This window comes from Hesperophylax consimilis, chromosome 10, assembly GCF_061612785.1.
Source record: "Hesperophylax consimilis isolate HC1 chromosome 10, BYU_Hcon_1.0, whole genome shotgun sequence".
Lineage (NCBI taxonomy): Eukaryota > Metazoa > Arthropoda > Insecta > Trichoptera > Limnephilidae > Hesperophylax > Hesperophylax consimilis.
Window position 1 is genome coordinate 8113251 of NC_142845.1, and position 20642 is coordinate 8133892.

General features: G+C 36.6%; 1 protein-coding gene across 2 annotated transcripts in view; it reads right to left on the reverse strand.

Annotated features, from left to right (window-relative positions):
• Positions 1–20642, reverse strand: part of LOC149420247 (UNC93-like protein) — a 265802-nt gene that overhangs the window by 61549 nt on the left and 183611 nt on the right. For both annotated transcript variants that reach the window (XR_016302721.1, XM_089636549.1), the window contains exon 8: positions 13853–13993. Coding sequence is in view for 1 of the 2 variants with exons in the window: in XM_089636549.1 (XP_089492675.1) it covers positions 13853–13993 (141 nt within the window). In the remaining variant the exon portion in view is untranslated. The remainder of the gene's footprint in view (positions 1–13852; positions 13994–20642) is intronic.

A 20642-nucleotide genomic window follows, 5' to 3' on the forward strand; every position in this document is an offset into this window, starting at 1 on the left:
TTGGTGGCGGGTGCGTCGGCCCACCTTCTGCGTGGCGGGCCGGTTGGGAGATGCTGGTTGAGGGAGACCCTTTACAACCGGTTACCGCTGTCCGGGCCGCTCGATAGTACAGGGGCCCGACCCTCAGGCTCACGACTAAGGGTGGGCTGCCCCATCAGCGAGTGTAAAAACCCCGCCACTGCTGTTGTGCCGGTTCGTGACCGGAGGGGACCCAGCAGCAGCGTTTGGGGCGCATTGGATGCCCTCTCCAGCCGGACTCTCCCAGCCTATCGCCTAGCACCGCAGTGGGTGGGCTGGAACCAAACGCTCATCACTCCTGGACAGCCTGAACCCCATATTCCTACCCACCCCTCACACCTTTCCATTCCAGACCTTCCTTTCACTTCATACCCTTAAAAACAAAAAAAAAAAAAAAACAAAAAATGAAAATCATGAATATACATAAAAACAAACATAACATCTTTACAGCGGCGAGTAGCAGGCGTCCCCGGTGCGGGCCAAAACTGTTGGTAAATTTTGCCAACATTCGCGGCCTGCACACAAATTTAAATTCCGTCCATCACCATCTTTTGTCCCAACGTCCCAACCTTCTTTTCCTATCCGAAACTCAGATAGCCGAGCCGCCAGACTCCTCCTATCTGGACTGCCCGGGCTTTACCCTCGCAAGCAAATTCCGACTGAAAGGAGGAGTCTGCCTCTATAGTCGAGCTGACGTCAACTGTGTGCGACTATTGAGTCTGGAAAACTCCAGATTCGACGTAATGTGGGTGCGCGTCAATCTTGCCAGTACGGCAAGATTCTACGCATGTCTATACCGCTCACCGAACCATAGCGAATCAGACACTTCCGAGCTCTTCAAACATTTGAGCGATACTATTGATGATCTCTTGCCCCGCTACCCTTCGGCCGAGTTTGTTGTTCTGGGGGACTTCAACGTTCATAACGAACCATGGTTGAAGTTCTCAGGCCCAACGGACTCGGCTGGCCGACAGGCGGAATCCTTTGCCATTTGCTACGGATTAGAGCAATTGGTTCAGGAGCCTACAAGGGTTCCTGATGTCCAGACTCACCGCTCCAATCTGTTAGACCTATTCTTAACTACTGTGCCACACGGTTATAAGATTGACGTCACAGCGCCTCTGGGATCATCTGACCACTGCCTAGTGACGACATCAATCCCCGTTAGCCTCAGACCAACCAATGAGAGGCTGAGGAGAAAAGTGTGGCACTATAGGTCAGCAGATTGGTTCGGTATGCGGGCCCATTTCAATGCTTTTCCGTGGTCAGCTGTTTGTTTTCGGACTTCGGACCCTTCAAGATGTGCCCAGGAGATTGGTGAAGTCATCAAATCGGCGATGGATGGCTTCATACAATCGACTACTAAAGAAACTGGTGTGGGCTCAAAGCCGTGGTTCAGTCGACAATGCTCCGAAGCAGTTCGACGAAAAAACGCGGCTTACCGAGCCTACAACACATCTCGAACGCCCGAAAGCAGATCAGCATACAACAAATCGGCAAAGGAATGCAAGAGAATCATCAATAGGTCAAAATTCGAACACGACCTGCAGATCAGCAAAAAGCTGGCTGCCTGCCCGCATGGCAGCAGAGCATTCTGGTCGCTTGCGGGCTCAATAGGTCGAAATTTTTGCAAACCCAGTTTGCCACCTCTTACCAGACCTGACGGCTCACTAGCAAACACCGCCACCGAAAAGGCAAACCTTTTAGGGAAAATGTTTGCTGAAAACTCGACCCTCGACGACGGGGGTGCTGTTCCGTCGTCGGTTCCTCACTGCGGCTTCTATATGAAAAATCTGAGGATCCGGCATCGGGATGTACTCCACGTCATACGGGGGCTCGATGTTAACAAAGCTAGTGGACCTGATGGAATACCTGCCCTGGTATTGCAGAGGTGTGCTGCGGAAATAGTTCCAGTTTTGACAAAGCTCTTCAAAATGTCCCTGAAGTGTGGCACTGTGCCCTCTGGTTGGAAAAAAGCGGTAATTCACCCTATTCCCAAGAAAGGTGACCGCTCCAACCCGGCCAACTACCGCCCCATAGCGATCACATCAGTTCTGTCCAAAGTGATGGAACGTGTGATCAACGACAAACTGCTCACATACCTCGAGAAGAACAAAATTATCAACGACCGTCAATACGGATTCCGGCGGAACCGCTCGTGCGGTGATCTTCTCGCGTATGTGACGCATGTTTGGGGGCGGTGCTTGGAACGTCACGGTGAGACCCAAACGGTCGCACTAGACATATCCAAGGCCTTTGACCGGGTCTGGCACCGAGGACTTGTCAACAAATTGCATTCTTACGGACTTCCCGCATCCCTGTGTACGTGGATTGCTGACTTTTTAAGGGATAGGTCGATTCAGGCGGTTGCTGACGGTTTCACCTCTTCCTCGCACTCCATAAATGCTGGCGTCCCACAGGGATCGGTTCTGTCTCCGACTTTGTTTTTGTTGCACATCAATGACCTTTTGACATGTGCACCGATTCATTGTTACGCGGATGACAGTACAGTTCATGATAGCTTTTTGTTTGACAAGCCCCCAAAGGGCACACAAACTCCAACGGCTCGGAGGGCTTTGAAGCAGAGAATGGACGGTTATCTCGAGAGTATTTCCTCCTGGGGTAAAAATAATCTCGTCGAATTTAATGTTTCAAAGACCCAATCCTGTCTGATTACGTCTAAAAGGGATCCAAATGATAATCTAGTCTCCTTCAACGGAAGCAATCTTCCGAACAGGCCTTCCATTGATATGCTTGGTGTAACTATAAGTGACCAGCTCAGGTACGGGGGCTCCATCGAAGCCAGAGTAAAGTTGGCCTCTCAGAAGCTGGGCGTACTGTACAGGGCCCGCAGATACTTTAATAGTACACAACTGCTCACCCTGTACAAATCGCAAGTGCGCCCTACTGTCGAATTTGGCAGCCATCTCTGGTCTGGAGCCCCAAAATACCTGAAAAAAACCCTTGACTCTGTGCAGAAACGGGCGGTCCGTTTGATAGATTCCCCAATCTTAACAAACGGACTGCAATCTTTAGAGCACAGGCGTCAGGTAGGTATGCTGTCCTTGTTCTATCGGTATTACAATGGAAGATGCTCTGAGGAACTAGCGTCATTGATCCCTTCGGCACCGGTGCGTAGTCGGGATACACGCCAAACGCGCGCCCAACATTTGTACACAGTTGACACTTGTCACATGAGAACGGGTCGCTTCTATGATTCGTTCTTAAGTTCAACAGCTCGGCTGTGGAACGAACTGCCGGCCTCTGTGTTTCCTCCCTCCTACAACATGGGACTCTTCAAGACCCTTGTTCACTCCTTCCTCTCCACAAAAAGACCCTCCACACAGCATCCCCAAAGATGACATAGGCCCTGAGGGAAATTATTTTCTTCAGGGCCTCCTGTGTGGAGTAAATATAAAAAAAAAAAAAAAAAAAAAATGTATTATGTGTACATGAGTAAGTCTTATTTCTAAGTAGGTACATTTCACAGAATTTTATTTTATTGCAGACATTCGCAAAATATATTTCTAACGAGTAATTGTAAATACATAATATATCTAATGCACCTCACTAAAAAGAAAGAGTTTGGGAATTTACATTAAGGTGTTCAAAGATACATGGATTGATCATTTATTAACCACACCTTTATGATTTTAGGGCAGGGTCTCTCATTATTCACAATTTGTAAGTTTTTATTTTTTTATTATTTTATATAGTTTGTTGAAGATCACAGGTACCGAGTATTCAAGAGTACGGCCTCCATACTTATTTAAAATTCGAGGAGTTTTTAGCCCGTTTCCTTCTGTAAATCTTGTGTTGTGCCCGTGTACCAGTGGTTTTTTGTACAAGCTTTCTCCCGCATTGTCCATAATAGTAATATACCAGAGGAGACCTTTTATTGGAAGTAGGCTCTCTGCACCGTACAGTATTTTAAGATTTTTTCTTTGTTTATAAATGTTTGATGTGACTATTTTTTTAATTATTGCAGGTTGCAAATTTTGTACATATTTAATATAAGTACTGCTAGTGTGCCCCCAAGTTCTTATTCCGTATCTAAGAATAGATTCAACCATAGAAAAATATATAAGTTTAAGTGTACAATGGGGCAGTAAAAATTTTAATTTATAAAAATTACTCGCTATAGATCGGAGCTGATGACATATTTTATCTACATGTTTATCTTATTTAAATTTATTGTCTACTATTATGCCCAAATAAGTATATTAAAATTTAAAAAAAATTGTCTCCGCCTCTGTTCAAAGTTGACAATTTTTTCTCAGAAAACAAAAGTAGTTAAAATAATTAAAAACTGAGCGCAACTCAGCAACAACATGAAATTTGAGGTTAAGAATAGGGAAAGAACATTGTAAGGTGTTTTTTCTCTTCATGAAACTAATGTTGAATTGAATTCTGAGTTTCTCCGGCACTATGAAACCGTATTGCCTCCGCACTTCGAATTTCTACCGATTTAAAACGTATAGACGAGACTATACCCTAAAATAAAGCCAGAATCTTAACGACGTAAGTGAAACAGCCGCGCACAAGAATATACGACGCGCGGCCCTGGTGTATTAGACATGCGGTTGAAATTGCCTTATCCAATCTCTAAAATTTAGTTGGAATCTTGACATGAGTGATGAATTCATGTAAAAACAATATTAGGCGCGCGGCCCGGCATAACGGACGGACATACGGTCGAATTTACCGTAGCAGACCTAGACAATGCTCGTGGGGTTTATTTTAATTATTTCTGATGAAAGTATTACTAAAATCTCAGATGTTTCTAGAGGGAAGTTATTAATTCATCATCTAGAACAACGGCTGATTTTATACTTGAAAAAGGTTTCATAAAATTTTCCAACCTCTTTACATAAAATATTTTAATGGTAAGGTCCTGTTTTTATTAATCTTAAATATAATAACAATACGAATTCGTCGGAAATTATTAAAATATTAATCGACCGTTATTAGAGTCTATCATGAATAAGATTTATCATGGTTCTGTACACTCTTCTTCTTAAACAAGAAAATCATCCTGATTGACTGATTGGTCTGTAATTATGTTTATACGTTTCGTTTCCGGTTCAAAATGGTGGCCGTTTTAATGGCTCAGTAAAGAATTATTTTTTCAAATGTGTAATCATCGTGTTTATCTGAGCTAACTTATTCGCATTTTTCTATAATATGGTACCTACTAGCCTGAAAAAAGTTTTAAATAATAATTGTCATTGAGATAGTGACGTTTATTTGGATATGTTGTATGATTCCTTATAAGAAATTTTATTTATATTTAAGTAGGTGGGTACTTAAGTATCTACTTGCAAATCTTATTATTTCAAATTTTTGATCTGATTTAGTACAACTAGTCTAAATTAATCAATTAAATGAATGTCACCCGTTTAAACTGAGCACAGTAGGTATTTCATTAAAAAAATTTAACGAATTAATCTAAATGTTCTCTAGTGAATCTGATAAGTATTTAACTTGGGGGAATTTATTGGAAGAAGCAAGAAACACAATTAATTAGTGCTCTGGGAATATATTATGAGCTTTCTTAGTATTCTACTTAAGCAGGGGATATTAATTGGCAATTAAAACCTTGCCTAATTTCCCTTGCTATTAATTTTCCAATAAATAATTTACAGCTTGATAGCTTGAGGAATAAGGCGATTAGAGAAATCTATCGAACGCTCTCGAAACAATTGCCCATCTTAAATATTGTTATTCTTCAATAATTGCTTTTAAATACAATTTAACCTCATACGACATATAAAAAACACGTAGAATAGTGCGGTTGCTTCAATCAGGTAATAATAATATAATAATAATACAGGCAATGGTTTACTGCATAAAAATGGGATATGAGGTATTAAACTAGCCATTCGGGCTATCTTGTTAGCTTTTGGGAACAACTGAAATGGTCTCACAAAAATCTACGTGTCTTCCTTACTGCTGTGCTGAGAAACATGATCTAAACGGTGTTAGAAAGAAAAAATACCACGCTTTATATTCAAATCTAATTTAGTCAAACACAAATTGATTAAAATGTGCATCTTTATGAAACCAAAGGTACCGACCACATTTTGAAAAAAAGCGTGTGAGACATAGACATATGAATATTAGTAGACCTGCCCTAAGTGATTAAAAGCGTATTATCCCCACTCCCCATACCGGTTCCATTGGAGCCGGCTGGGCTCGCGTATGGCCTCAAGTGAAATTTGAAAACGTGACGTCATCATTCTTGTGCGAACTATGGTCGAGGCATCATCGGTTCATTTTACGAAATAACACGGCAAAATGTTGACTTGTGATATGAAAACTTGTAAAAATAGATGTGAAAAAGAGAATAAACCCAATTGTCGTATTACATTCCATAAGTAAGCATTATTTTACTTTATTTTAAGCTTATTCACACCGTATTATATGGATCAGTTTTAGAAACATATACTATCACATCACAATGTAGCGATTCTCAAGTGTGCTCATCGTTGTTTACTGGGGTAAGTAAATTATGAAACATTTGTAAAAGTGTCTTAACTAAATACTCTGAAACTAACTACGACTCTGCAAACAGAAGAAATTTACTTTGCCGAATTTGGACTTCGCAAATTAGTTCATAACGTGGCGAGTAATTTGCGCTCCCATGTAAAAATGTCTATTCATTCAAAAGCAGATTTTACTTTTAAGAACTAAATGGTGATATTATAATGCGAGATGCCTATTTACTGTCAGATTGATTCATTGAAGAATCACAGTCAGCTTAACCCCCTCCGTTCTTCAACAGTTGATTTTACCCCTCGCCATTATCTTCTCGTCTATTAATTCCTATGTCTGTGGTGTGAGATTTTTTTGATATGAAAATATTTTTATATGAAAAAAGTGAGGTGACAATAACGTTTATAATTCATATGTCTAATAAAATAAGTGTGTTTTTGTATATTTTTTCGATTTCAATAATTTTCGTTACAAACAACGAAAAGTGAGACTTTTTTTTTGCTTTAAAAATTTTAATATTTAAAAAAATATGTTTTTTTCCAATAATAAAATATGAAAGCGAATTTCATTTCCATTTGTTTTCGGATCCGATTTTTATGAAATTATAATTTTTATTTCATTACAATAAATATGTACCTATAGTTTATTTATAAGATTTTTTATAAATATTTTTTTTAAATAATTTTACAGTGATTCTGATAAGAGGATTGCTTGATTGCTTAATTATTCACATGTAGAAACACTTCAGACACAAGAATACATAGTTTTTATAATTTTCAAAAATCATTTATTAAAGTTATAATGACTTTAAAAACAGGCGCGAACGAAATATTTCAATGCAGCTAAAAACGCCCGGTGATTGATCAAGCGTTCAAGGGCGAACGATGACGTCACTGTTGACCGGCCCGAGTAGATCCTGCAAACCGATGGCGGCGGCAGCGGCAAAGGTGTGACGTAGCACTTGTGACGTAGCGGTCAAAATGGCGCATGACCGTTTTCAGAGCCGAAATAGCACGCAATTTTTAAAACAACTACAAAAAATTGAAAATGCATTTAAAAAAAAAGAAAAAAAGAGGCACATAATCAAATAATTATCTTTATTGAAATAAATTAATTACAAAATGCACGAGAATTCCCTTATTATTTTTATATTTTCGTATCCAATTTCGAACAAGGGGGAAACTACCCATCGAACATCACATCGATCAGCTTCCATGATGTTATGTCAAGTATAAGGAATTTTGCGCGTATATTAATATTTACGAAAATAGTTATAAATAACACTATTTCCATAATCGAAAAAAAAGTTTATTTTTGTCATTAAGTTGAATTGAAAGTTTGTTTAAAAATGCTTTTACAAAATGGTAGTTGTAGGTTAAAGTCCCAAAGCCAACTGTAGCATGATGACAAGGTTGGCATGTCTGGAGCGTCACTTTGCGTTATACCCGTTTTATCCGATATTTTTTTCATACGGATCTCCATATCGGGACTTAAATGATTAATCTACACACCTACGATTTCATACAGACGATTGCCATTAGAGAGGAAATAATATTTTGGGATGGTACTAAATCATGAAAAAATGGCAACAACATGAACGTAACCATAGATCACAATCACGAAGGCATCTGTCACTGTCTTTAGTGTCATTTGCGAGCTATGTCACGTGGTTGGTCGTTATGTAATCAATGTTTTTGTTTACCGGTCGTCGTTTTGGACCTTTATTATAATGATTTGTATAGCTGCCTGTGCTTTTGTAAAATAGCCTGCTTGGTCACCGTATCTTGCTTTTTGCTTATTGCTTTGGTGCGCTTATAGCGAAAGCAGTCACGGCCCTGGCTCTAATAAAAAGTGTATTACAATACGAAATTGACATATTCTTTGAGTAAACAGCAAGTATGTAAAATTGTCGTATGTTATTTTCTCAAAAAAAAATGTCAAATCATCAAATATACACCTGAAAAATTATAGTAATTATAATAATACACACTTTAAAAATTAGTATTAAACACATATTGTAGTCTTATTATTAATATTTTAACTATGAAAGTGAATAATTATGTAATATTTTTACGTAAAAGAATGGAAGTTGGCAGATGTCAAATAATGTCCGCCATATTAAGCTGTACGTAAATCGATAATAATGTCACTCACGGTACCAAATACCAAAATAGAACAATTGGATGAATAAAGTATAGTTTAAAACGGGTATTGAATAACAAAAACAAGTCCGCAATAAACTTTGTATAAATTAAATAGTGTATTTTTAATATTTTTTTTAAAAAAAGAATGACTAACTTCACGGGTTACGATTAACCTGAAAATATATGAAAATCTCCTATTACCACCACAAAAAGCAGAAAATATTTCTTGTGTTGTGATGGAAAACTTAGCCAGCCGAGGAATTAAATACACTTTGTCTGGGTGAGATACAAACGTGATGTCAACTCAGCCAAATTCAGGTTATAAATAAGACATATACATTTCGTTATAATGAAAGGTATTAGTAGGTATTTAGACTACACAGGCAGAATTTATTTGATCTTTGTCTTTGATTTATAGAAGTCATCGTGATTTGCATTATTGTCAGAACACTGTTTTTTTTAAATCCATTTTTAGATGAAAGACTATCAAACTTTTAGATTTGATTTTTTACGCTCCCCCATTTTTGCGCGTAATTCTCCGTGCATATTAAAAGTTGAAAAGCTCATGGGGCTTAGGGATACCATCAAAAATTTGTCGCCAGATATTGCCATTATGGCGAATTTGAATTGGGTAAAAAAATGCCGGTAGATTTTTACTCAAAATATGTTCATTATTCATTGCTTAATATATTTTTGAGAGGCCTGAGTTTTTTGGTCACAACTGAATGATTTCATTAATTTATCCTTCGGGCGATATATTCATGTCCTCCTCTTCGCAATTTAATTTTATCGTCGTAATCAATTACGTCCATTACTTTTGATTGCTTCCTGATCCATTCGTTTCTTTGTCGATTTATCGGGATGAAAGCTGGCACGCGCACTTTCATCTCATTATGCGTACATTTCATATATTTGGTGAAAAATTTGGATTATAGAAACTTAACACTCCATTGTAATATTTATATGTGTTTAAAAGACCTTCCACACAGCATGCCAAAATATTACATAAGCCCTGAGGGCATCCTGTGTGGGGTTAATGTAAATACTTTGAGGTTTTTACTAGCGACAGGCGCCGTTTGGTTCAGTGCCGGACAAGCCTTCAGAACGAATTAAATAGATGTTGGTAGGTCTAATAATGGTTACTGGGGGTCTAGAACAGTGAAATCATTAATTTAAAATGTCGGATCGATAGGCGTAACTATGAACGATTTTATACCGATCTATAAAACCCTATATCAATACGATATTGATGAAATTTGTCATCTATGGTCGGTAGACAAAAACAGCTGCTTTTGGCAAGGCCTCCAAGGTGTCGGATAAGCTGTCAATATGTACGAGTTTTTGGTATGCATTTGTTGTATTCCATTTGTTTTGCAAAATATGTGGGTTGTTAATAAATGGATGTGAACTAAGCTTTAAGGATTTAAAGATATAGTATACACGATCCATGGACGGTCGAGACGCGACCAATTGATTCTGTTCCAACGTGAAGAAACAAAAGTTGTTACTCATAACTAAAGACCTGATAAACTAATTATCTACCTTTCTAGAGTCAAAAAGTACACGCGGACTGCCAATGTATATTAAAATTATTATGTCAATCCAATATTGTCATTTTATTGTTATTTTGTACTTTTACGTAGCCGTCTGATGTAAATTCACCAATATTGCCAGCGTATGACGATTCCCATTACCATTACCGGTCTTCTTATTAATAGGACGACCGTGCTAAATCGTCGGTAGTTTTGCCTATCTATCCAATATTGTAAACTTATTGATATATACGGGCAACACTGAAGGAATTTGATATTGCGAAATGTCAAACGATATATAGTAACGTAAAAATATGAATAAATTGGGAATGTTGTACTGAAATATTAACTAAAATATGGATTTTTTATTTATTTATAATTTTTTGTTACATAAATATAAATATATGAATTTAAAATTAAGTAAAAAAGAAAGAACCATAATTTTTTTAAACTTATATGTAGAAGATAGTTTTTTTTTAAATTATAAAATTAAACAAAAAATATTACACAATATTATTCATATCAATATAATGTCAAAATATCCCACGTAGCCATCGCCAGTTCGTTGGTATACTTATTTTTTACTATGCAGTAAAGATTATAAATTATAACATTATGTTTTAAAATATTTATAAAACAAATAATTCCGTATTTAAAAAATTATAATTATAAAAAAAACAGTAGTCCGTATTTAGTTTTTGACACTAAAAAGGGAGTTAATTAGTTAATGATTCTCTCTATTCGCAATTTGTTAGTTAAATTAATTTCGTTTTAAAGCCCGAATGATCATAATACGTCCGTAGAGTCATTAGGCCGAACGAACTCGCCGCTTATACGATTTCTTTCAATTAATAAGCCAGTAATTTTATTGTGTAAACTTGTGAAATTTAATATTTACCACATCATTCCGTTCATTCATAAACAACGATTTTCTTAAAAAAAGTTGTATATTTCAACAACAAACCGAAATTTAATTGATAGTCAAGGAGCCGCTTAAGACTTGTTTGCCTTTTTTGTCGGAATTTCTTTTAATCAATCATTGACCATGTTAGGGAATATTAATAGCTGACCATATATCACGAATTTAGCTAGTTTTCATATTAAATTGACCTGCTGTTTTATTGATCGTCCCTGCTAGACCTCTTGCTTAACACAACTTAGGCACAATAAACTAAAGGGATACATGAGGAGAGCAGCATGAATGGAGGAGTTTTTTTTCCTTAGAATCGGCCAAGTCTTTTAAAGAGTTGTAGTGCCGTACAATATTTGTGTGATTTTTTGCTAACCATATTCACTAGGTCATCCGTTTCAATATTCTGAGTCATAACAACATTTATAATGGTTTGGCTAAATTGTCGCAGTAACGTAATTTAAACTAAGTGCTGAATCACCAAACTAGTTAACTCGAATGATTAACGATCTGACGTGGTAACAGATTTGCAAATAAGATAGGGGTTACTTGTAAGCATATTATCATGTAATAGGTACTACATAGTAATATGAAACAACTGGTTGCTTCACCACAACCTCGTACTATGGAGGGGTGAACAGAATATTAATTATTTTTATAATTGTTCTTTTAGTTTATATCCCGTTAATCCGTATCCCGTTAAACTACAACTAAGCAGTTTTTCAACAGGATATACATGTTCAATTACAATGTAAATAATATGATAGCTAATTATAAATACACAGATTAACTCTTGACAGGTCAATATGCTAAAAAAACGTCTGTAACAAAGTGGGTCTTCCGACGACCCCATGCATTTTTCTGTCTTATCGGCTTTTAAACTATAGAAATCCCAATTATTCAGTCAATTATTAATGGTAACTTATGCATTTGCGCAGAAATACATAAAATATTAAAATGATATCTCAAGTATTTAAGCTAGTATAAAGAGGATAGAAATTTTGGGTACTACCTACTCCCCCACTTGGCTGCGGTATAGTTATCATTACTGACCCTCATAATCTAAAATAATACTCAATATACTTGCTAATGAATAACAACTTTACTATTGATTGATAGTGATGACTAAAATAAAGTATCTCTGCTTAAGGGGCACATATTCGTTTATATCTGAATCGATGTAGTACTTCGGAAATTTTTATATAACTTGGTAACATGTTGAATATTTTTGACACTCTAGGGTTTGCTGTCCATGTTTATTCTAATGTTTTGGAACAAGCATGCCTTTATTCTTTGTGAACTTAGTGTTATGCTCAAGTTCCACTTTCCTCCTATACTCAGAGTCAGACATATGCGGAATCAATATTTTGTCCCATAGAAGCAAATTAAATTCCGATACAACAAATAAATGTTTCGACTCTACGAAAAAATATGTTTTAACTAGTAATTTAACCATCGAATTTTGTACTGATTACAGGCAATTTAAACGGTTTTGCAATAATATCCCTAAGTGGTTATTCCATATCGTAAAGTTGATTCTGCGAGTGATAAGTAAATAATAAAAATTTTCATATGTAGCAAATACTTTGTGGGTGTACATAATTATAATAAAATAACTTTTTTTAACAACGCTTTATTGTCTATATTTTAAAGTTATAAAACCAACCGGTTTCGGTTCACCCTGAACCTTCATCAGCGTTATATAAAAACACATTAAATCAACAACAGAGTTAGAATGTATTTATAAAAAGATAGAAGAGGGAGAGAGAACATCAAATTTGATAGGGGGCGAGGGAGAGGGAAATATATTTTAAATAGGTCTATTTGACAAGGCTAATTGTTTATTGAGTAAATTAGTTTTATTTATTTTTAGAGATTTTTTTATTTCCAGAGCTTCTAGCACAGAATAACGTTGCATGAATTGGAGATCGTACGTGCATCAATTTGGTATTTATGATTAGGCCTGCATCATACGACCATTTTATTAGGGACGTAAAGTAGTATTGTTCCATACATTTAGTATCAATGGATAATTGTTCATCAGGTATAGCCGTGTCATCAGTATATACAAAGTGTTTAGCATGTGAAAAAAAGTTTTTCATTAAAGTTACAAATATAATATAAGCGTGGATTTTGACCGCTAGGCAGATATTCAAGTTTGCTTCATACGTATGTAATACTTCATTCAAACAATACTTACGCAATTGCGGTCAAAACCGATACACGCCTAGGTAGGTGATCACTGTTATCAATAATATTCAGATAATTTGTATTTTTGTATAGCGCCGTTTTGATAAAAATAAAAATAATCTTAACAGCGATGTGACCGATGTGTGGGTGATCAGCGCCCTGGCGCCTTGGAAATTCGGCGTCCGGAACGTACTGCTCCAATATTTAATATTTATAAAAATAATCAAACTAAATACCTTTAATTTAGTTTCAAAGTTTGGCCAAAATAGTATCTACATACTTTGCATAGAGTAAATGGTCACTGTAGCCACTTGTATGGTCTCAGTAATACCAACATAAGTAAATGTCATAAACAGAAATTATTTTGGCTGTCAACCAATTACAACGAAAGCTAATTTTTATTTTACGCAATATGTGTTTGTACATATTTTTTACAATTTTCATTTTACTTTATCTTTCGTCGTTCTAAGTGACATATTATATAATCTCTGTAGTAATTAGTCTTTTACCTGTTCATTGAGACTGTATATTATATTTAAATAATATGATGTATTTTATCTTACCAAAGCCACCACCATGACGGGGTATCTTCCCGCTATCTTGGAAGCCGCACCGGTAGCCAATGCGCCGATGGCGTTGAACACTCCAAAGCAAATCATCACAAATCCAATCTTCTCGATTCCCCACGCACACGCCACGAAAGCCTGAAATAAATAAATACATTGAATTGATACGTACAAGAAGCCTACGTTTTATATACGTACCAACAACACATACGGATAATGGATTTATGGGTAGGAGAAACTAGTGATTGTGTACGTCTAAACCGAATAACCTCAACAACATATTTCAATTTTTGAGGCGGGAATGGGTACCACCGCTGTGGGCACCATTTATTGGATAACCAACATCTCTACCATAGGTCACCCTACGTGGTCTACTACGTTTGGTGACTTATTAGGGGTGCCCGGGTTCATCGGGTGAGGTGGGTTCAGATCTTGGCGAAGGATGCGCCAGTCCACCAGCTGCGTGGCGGGCCGGATCCGAAGAGGCTGGTTTGGAGAGACCCTTTAACCTATCCAGCTGATCTCTCTCGACCCATCGTCTCTCGGCACACTGCCCCTTAGATTCGTACCCGCCCCTCATACCTTTTTCCATCCCAGAACTTTTCCTCTTCTTTTATTAAAAACACCCTTCATACAGCATCCCCAAAGATGGCCCTGAGGGGAAATATTTTCTTCAGAGCCTCCTGTGTCGGGTCGATGTAAAAAGTAATAGTCAATCAATTTAATTTTAATATCAAGTATTATTAAGTTAAGCAAGTATTTTAGTATTTATTATTGTGACAGCTGTTTCGGCTTTCAAGGCCATTATTAAACTGAAGATTCAAACTGCCCAATTAAAATGACTTATTTGGATGATTTAAACCCCATTTTTATTTGAATGACGATTAGGATGATTTATTTGTATTTTCCGTAAAAACCGGTTTATGTCAAAATTATGGTTCCACCCCATTTAATATCTTTTTGAGAAATAGGATTTTTGTTTTTTTTTTTTTTAACATATTTCTTCTTACTGGATTCCTTCTCTCCAAATTTCAATCATACAAAACAAAAACAAATACATAATATTTTTTTATACCGCATACGATTTACAATTGCTTAGTGCCAGTGATAAATTCCAGGAGCGCAGAGAGTAGGAGAAAAGGGGATGATTATTTAAGGGTAAACGTATGGTTGGCATTAATTTAGAGGTATGCAAATACAATATTGTTATCTGTGATTCAATCTTATATTATAGTTGTATGCCTTCATTGAAAGTAATGAGTTTTTATATGAACAAAATTATTTATTCATATTCATATTGCGTATGTACGGGCGCAAACAAAAAAATAGCCCTAATATTTTATAGCAAAATTCTTAAAAGTGTGCTTTTATATAATTATTGAATGAACGCCATCTATGAACGCATAGATAAATACGTACGTTACATTTACCCTTAACAAAGAACATTAATCCCTTCATGCCTTGATAGCTTTAGAAACCGATATAACATCGAATAAATACCACTTAACAAATAATCCCTAGAAGTGAATTATTACCAATTTAAAAAATAAATGGTAAGCAATTGTATTTTTGAATGAATTAGTATGTCTGCAAGCAAGGAGGTATGCTTGTACAGTTAATAAAATGGAATGAATGCGTGTTTTGACCTCTTTTTTTCATTGTCTGCTCCCCATAAGCATCTGGATAAAACCTATCCACATCACCTCATTTGCATACAACACAGCTTCCACTTCTTAGGTCTCAGATAGGTCAATGGTTAATGATAACCACTTTAAATGTTTGATCCTTTCAAAATAGCAATTTAATTTATATTAATTTAAAAGCCGTGATTTTGCTTTTACATGAAACACATTTCAAATGATTTAATTCACAATACAGTTCCAACAGAAGGTTTTAATTTTTAAAACAATAACAACAAAATAAATAACCAAAACCATAAAAAATTAACGAAAAAAAAAATCCTTAAATGTTTGATCATTTAAAAATCGTGATGATAACCTCTTTAAATGTTTAATCATTTTAAAACGGTAATAATAACATATTTTAATGTTCGATCATTATAAAATGGTAATGATAATCTCTTTGGATGGTTGATCATTTTAAAATGGTAATAACCTCTTTAAATGTTTGTTCACCCGAAGAAGGAGATATTTAACTAGGTACACGGACACGCCCACAACACATTTATATTGGTTTATGTCTTCAGTGCTAATTACTGTAAGCTTTTCATGTGAAGGAAAGCTTAGATAACTTATTTGAGAGATAATATACATTGAGGGTTAAAATTATGTACGAAAGAGTAATGCTTTACGGTAACACGCAAGCGGTATAAAGCTAGAAAGCTTTTGGAGTTTACGACTCGGGATTATTGCACAAATAAAGTTACACAAATGTAAACAATAGATTACATAATATATGTGGTTCGTGGGTATGTTACCAGAGAAAAAATTCATATCTTTTGTTTAAAAACCTTTACCAATATGTATTTTGTGAAAGGTGAGTTGGAAAAAATGAATGTAAAAAAATGTATTCTAAAACTTTTTCATTCACAGTCATGAGAAAGTTTTATTCAAAAGTACGCTTTTCATAAATGAGTTACTGTATTATGAAAAGTACGGAAAATAAAACTTACAAGGTGTTATAATGCCTTAATTTAACAGAAGAACAATTTAAATCAACTTTTTTGAATTTCTCTTGTTGTTCTTAAAGTTTTAGCATAGGTAACGATGAAATAATCTTGAGTTTAAAAACAAACATTTTTATGAAGTTTTATGAGTTTTGTTTTCAATTTGGAGGCCACTTATAAACGAGATTTTTTTGTTTCAACGGTTGATTAGGACTAATTATTGTTCTTTATTTTTTTAAAGAGAAACCAAACCAGACACCTAACTACTCCGAACCATCTGGAGCCAGTGAGACTATGGCATCCTCAATTGGGGTTTGTGGTGAGGGTGAAGGTAGTGGAGGAGGGGAAGGAGATGGGAATAAGAAGATCATACATTCTGTAATAAACTCCTATTATTATTATTATTTTTAATTAGCATACTTAATAACGACACGACGCGACGGAAAGAATCCCGCTAATGATAGTTTTCCAGAATCTGTGATCGGTAAGGTAAGGTAAAAAACTATACCTACATAATGGGTAAATTTTTATGATTTTTATATTTTCAATATTTTCAGGTAGTATTTGGCCGTATAAAAAAAGGTTTAAAATGATTAAAAAAATAAACACAAATATAGTTATTATAATAATTTGTTTTACAAATACAAAGCCATAAGTATATTGAAGAAATAATTACAAAAATAAACATAAAGCATTAACATCCCAGCAACTAATTTCAATTTGCAAAGCTTTTTTAAAAAGCACAACTAACATAATAAAAAAAAATTAAAGTAGGATTTCTCAATTATGATTTAATAAATTAATGGATTTTCCGCATAAAGCATGAGTACGAAAAATTCTCTATAGAGGACAAATATGCCACTATACAGGCTATATAAAAGTCTTAAGGCTTCAATTGTGAAAGCCTTTTCACTGTGTAGTGTATGGCTTGTATAGGTATCTGAGCCGACCAATAAACATTCGAAAAAAACTGCCACAAAGGTTTTATTGACGGAGGGTGCCATCTCCAGGTTTTCTTTTAAAGATTGTAGAACCAGGCAAGAAAAGGACGTATCTTAAACAATGATGTGTCCTAATGATTTTCCTAGATTTATCAATTCAGGATAATGACGAGTCATCATTGTTCTCGGTTGAAACTAAATATCTAGGTATATATTTTAAGTGTTTTTTCGAAGCTTAACTAATTCATTGAACCCCTTAGGTTTCTTAGGTATTGACCGTTATATTTTTACTAACGATTTTATCAGAAGTTTGAAAAATTTGTGTATTTCCGCTTTTCAATTAATCCAAATAAATGGAATATACCTGAACGTATATGAAAACTAATACCTTTTTTGGGGATCTGGTGAGAGGCACGAAATTAAAAGACGTGTCGTGAAGGTCACAGTGTTTATTGAGTCAGTTTGCCGTGATGAGAGTTGCTGTAGGACTGGTGTTGTATTCTCCGGTTGCTGGCGGTGATGGATGGTCAAACGCGGGTCGACTCGCCGGGCGCTGGTGACCGGGACTCGATGACGATCAGACACTGGCGAAGAACGTGGGTCTTCAGGTACTCCAGTGCTGACTGGAAGGCCGAAGGTGCGGGGGACGTTGTAGGCGGTTGAGCGGGAGCTGCGTAGACCAGTGAGGATGCTGCATGTCCTCGTGGTGGTCATGGTGCGTGGATGAAGCGCTGATCTGAGGCGCTGGAACCAGGGCGCTGTAATCCGTTGTAGCGTTGGCCAGGGACGGTGGCCAAGGCGCTAAGATGATGTCCCAATGGAGTCCATGATGTGTACAGGCAAAACCGGGAGTATTGTCCTTCGCGGGGGCGCGGGACGCGCCGGTTGTCACTCGCGAAACTAGTAAATTGTTGGCGGCAGGTTGTTGACTGACTACTGCTTGCTGCGTCGGGCTTATTTATACCGTAGTTAGATGGAATTGCAACTAAATCGGAGACACTCGCTCAGTCTGGGTCTTTCGGGAACTTTCGGCGGCGCGGCAATTATGCATAGGCGATATGCTCTAACCTTCTGGCGAGTTGTCGTAATGTGCCAGACCGACTGCGACGTATTGTTGTAGGTAAGCCGCGTTGTTTACGATTTGAGCTGTCAGTATGTAACGATTTGAAACTACTCGCCCCGGTGTCCAGCGCTTGCAAGAACTGATTAACTTAAGAAGTGTGCAATTGTGAACACAGCGACGGCCGGGTAGATAATCATAGACATCAGAGATTGCGAGCCAGTTCTAGGGAGATTGGAGAGCGGTCAAGACGTGCGTCACAGAACGGATTCCAAAGAGGTTTTGCGCCATTAAGACTTTGAGAAGCTGTACAGCCAATTGCGTGACCACAATTGGCTGGCTATCTTGGAGATCTCCGATGTTGACGAAGCAGTTAAGTACTTCTACGATACCCTATACGCGTATTTTGACAAATGTTTTCTAAGAAAAAAAGCGCCGCGAAATGAAAACTATCCTAGATGGTTTTCGCGTGAGATTATCGGGGACATAAAGACGAAGCTTGTATACCATCGACGGTGGAAACGATCAGGTTTGGATAGTGAACACGAGTTATTCAAATTCTATCGTACAAAAATTAAACATAGCATTTCAATAGCACACAAAAAATATATTGTGGAGGTAGAGAATAATGTTAAACACGATCCAAAGTCATTTTGGAAATATGTTTCTGACAAAAAAAATGACAGAGGCCTCTTAAATCATATTATTCTGAATGATTGTACTTACAAAGGAACTGACGTACCGGAAGCTTTCGCAAAATATTTCCAATCTGTCTATAATCCAGAAAAAGCTGATTTTGATTCTTACGTACCAGGACAGATTGGATTGACAAAAGCTCAAAACATATCTATAGAAAACGTTAATAACATGGATTTCAGTTTAGCAATAAGAAAATTGAAACCAAAAACATCATTTGGCCCTGATTTCATTCCACCCTTCGTCATTAAGGGTTGTTCTGAACCACTGTCTAATCCACTTCTACATATATTTAATCTTACGATTAAAAACGGAATTTTTCCTAAACTGTGGAAGCTGTCAAAAGTTACCCCTCTACATAAAGATGGTGACAAGTGTCAGGCAACCAATTACCGTCCTATAGCAATTCTTTCCGCACCTGCCAAGTTATTCGAAATAATTATTCATAAATATGTATATGCCAAGGTTGAACCATTCTTGATCGAACAACAACACGGATTTCGACGTGGCCGATCAACCACTACAAACTTGATGGCATATACTGATTACGTGGCGAGAGCGCTCGATAATAATGAGCAAGTTGACACGTCATACCATGACTTTGCGAAAGCTTTCGATAAGGTTGATCACTTAGTGCTCTTAAGTAGGCTTGAAGAAATTGGTTTTTCCGAAAACTTAATTAAACTCTTTGCTAACTATTTAAAAGAAAGGGAACAATTCGTTTCCTATGGTGGTTTTAACTCTAACGCGTATCCTACAAACTCTGGTGTGCCGCAGGGTTCCAATTTAGGACCCTTATTGTTTCTAATTTTTATAAATAATATTCGGGGAAAAATCAAATTCGTCCGTTTTTTACTTTTTGCAGATGATATTAAACTGTTCTTAAGAATAAGATCATTAGAAGACTGTAAAAAGCTCCAGGAAGATATAAATGCAATTATTGACTGGAGTATTGACAGCAAACTCGGTTTCAACTTCCAAAAATGCTCAGTTATGTGTTTTACGAGGTCACAAAAGATCGTATATTTTAATTACAAAATGAAAGATACATCACTAAAGCATACGGTGACTTATAAGGACTTAGGAATTGTGTATGACGCTCGCTTAACATTTCACGCTCACATTGAAAAGATCTGTAAATCAGCTACAAGAATGTTAGGTTTTGTCATACACAATTCAAAGGAACTGACAAACCTTGCAGTCATTAGGCTGCTTTACTTTAGCTTAGTGCGTAGCATTCTCGAGAGTGGATCTCAGGTATGGGGGCCAGAGGACACTGTCTATGTACTAATGGTCGAGAAAATTCAAAAGAAATTTTTACGATACCTCTATATGAGAGAGTTTGGTTTTTACCCATGGCTGTTTCCAACAGCATTTATCTCGGGAATGCTGAATATCTGCAGCCTTAGTTCCAGACGGGAAGTCGCATTATTGATGATGGCTTACAAGCTTCTGAATGGTTTA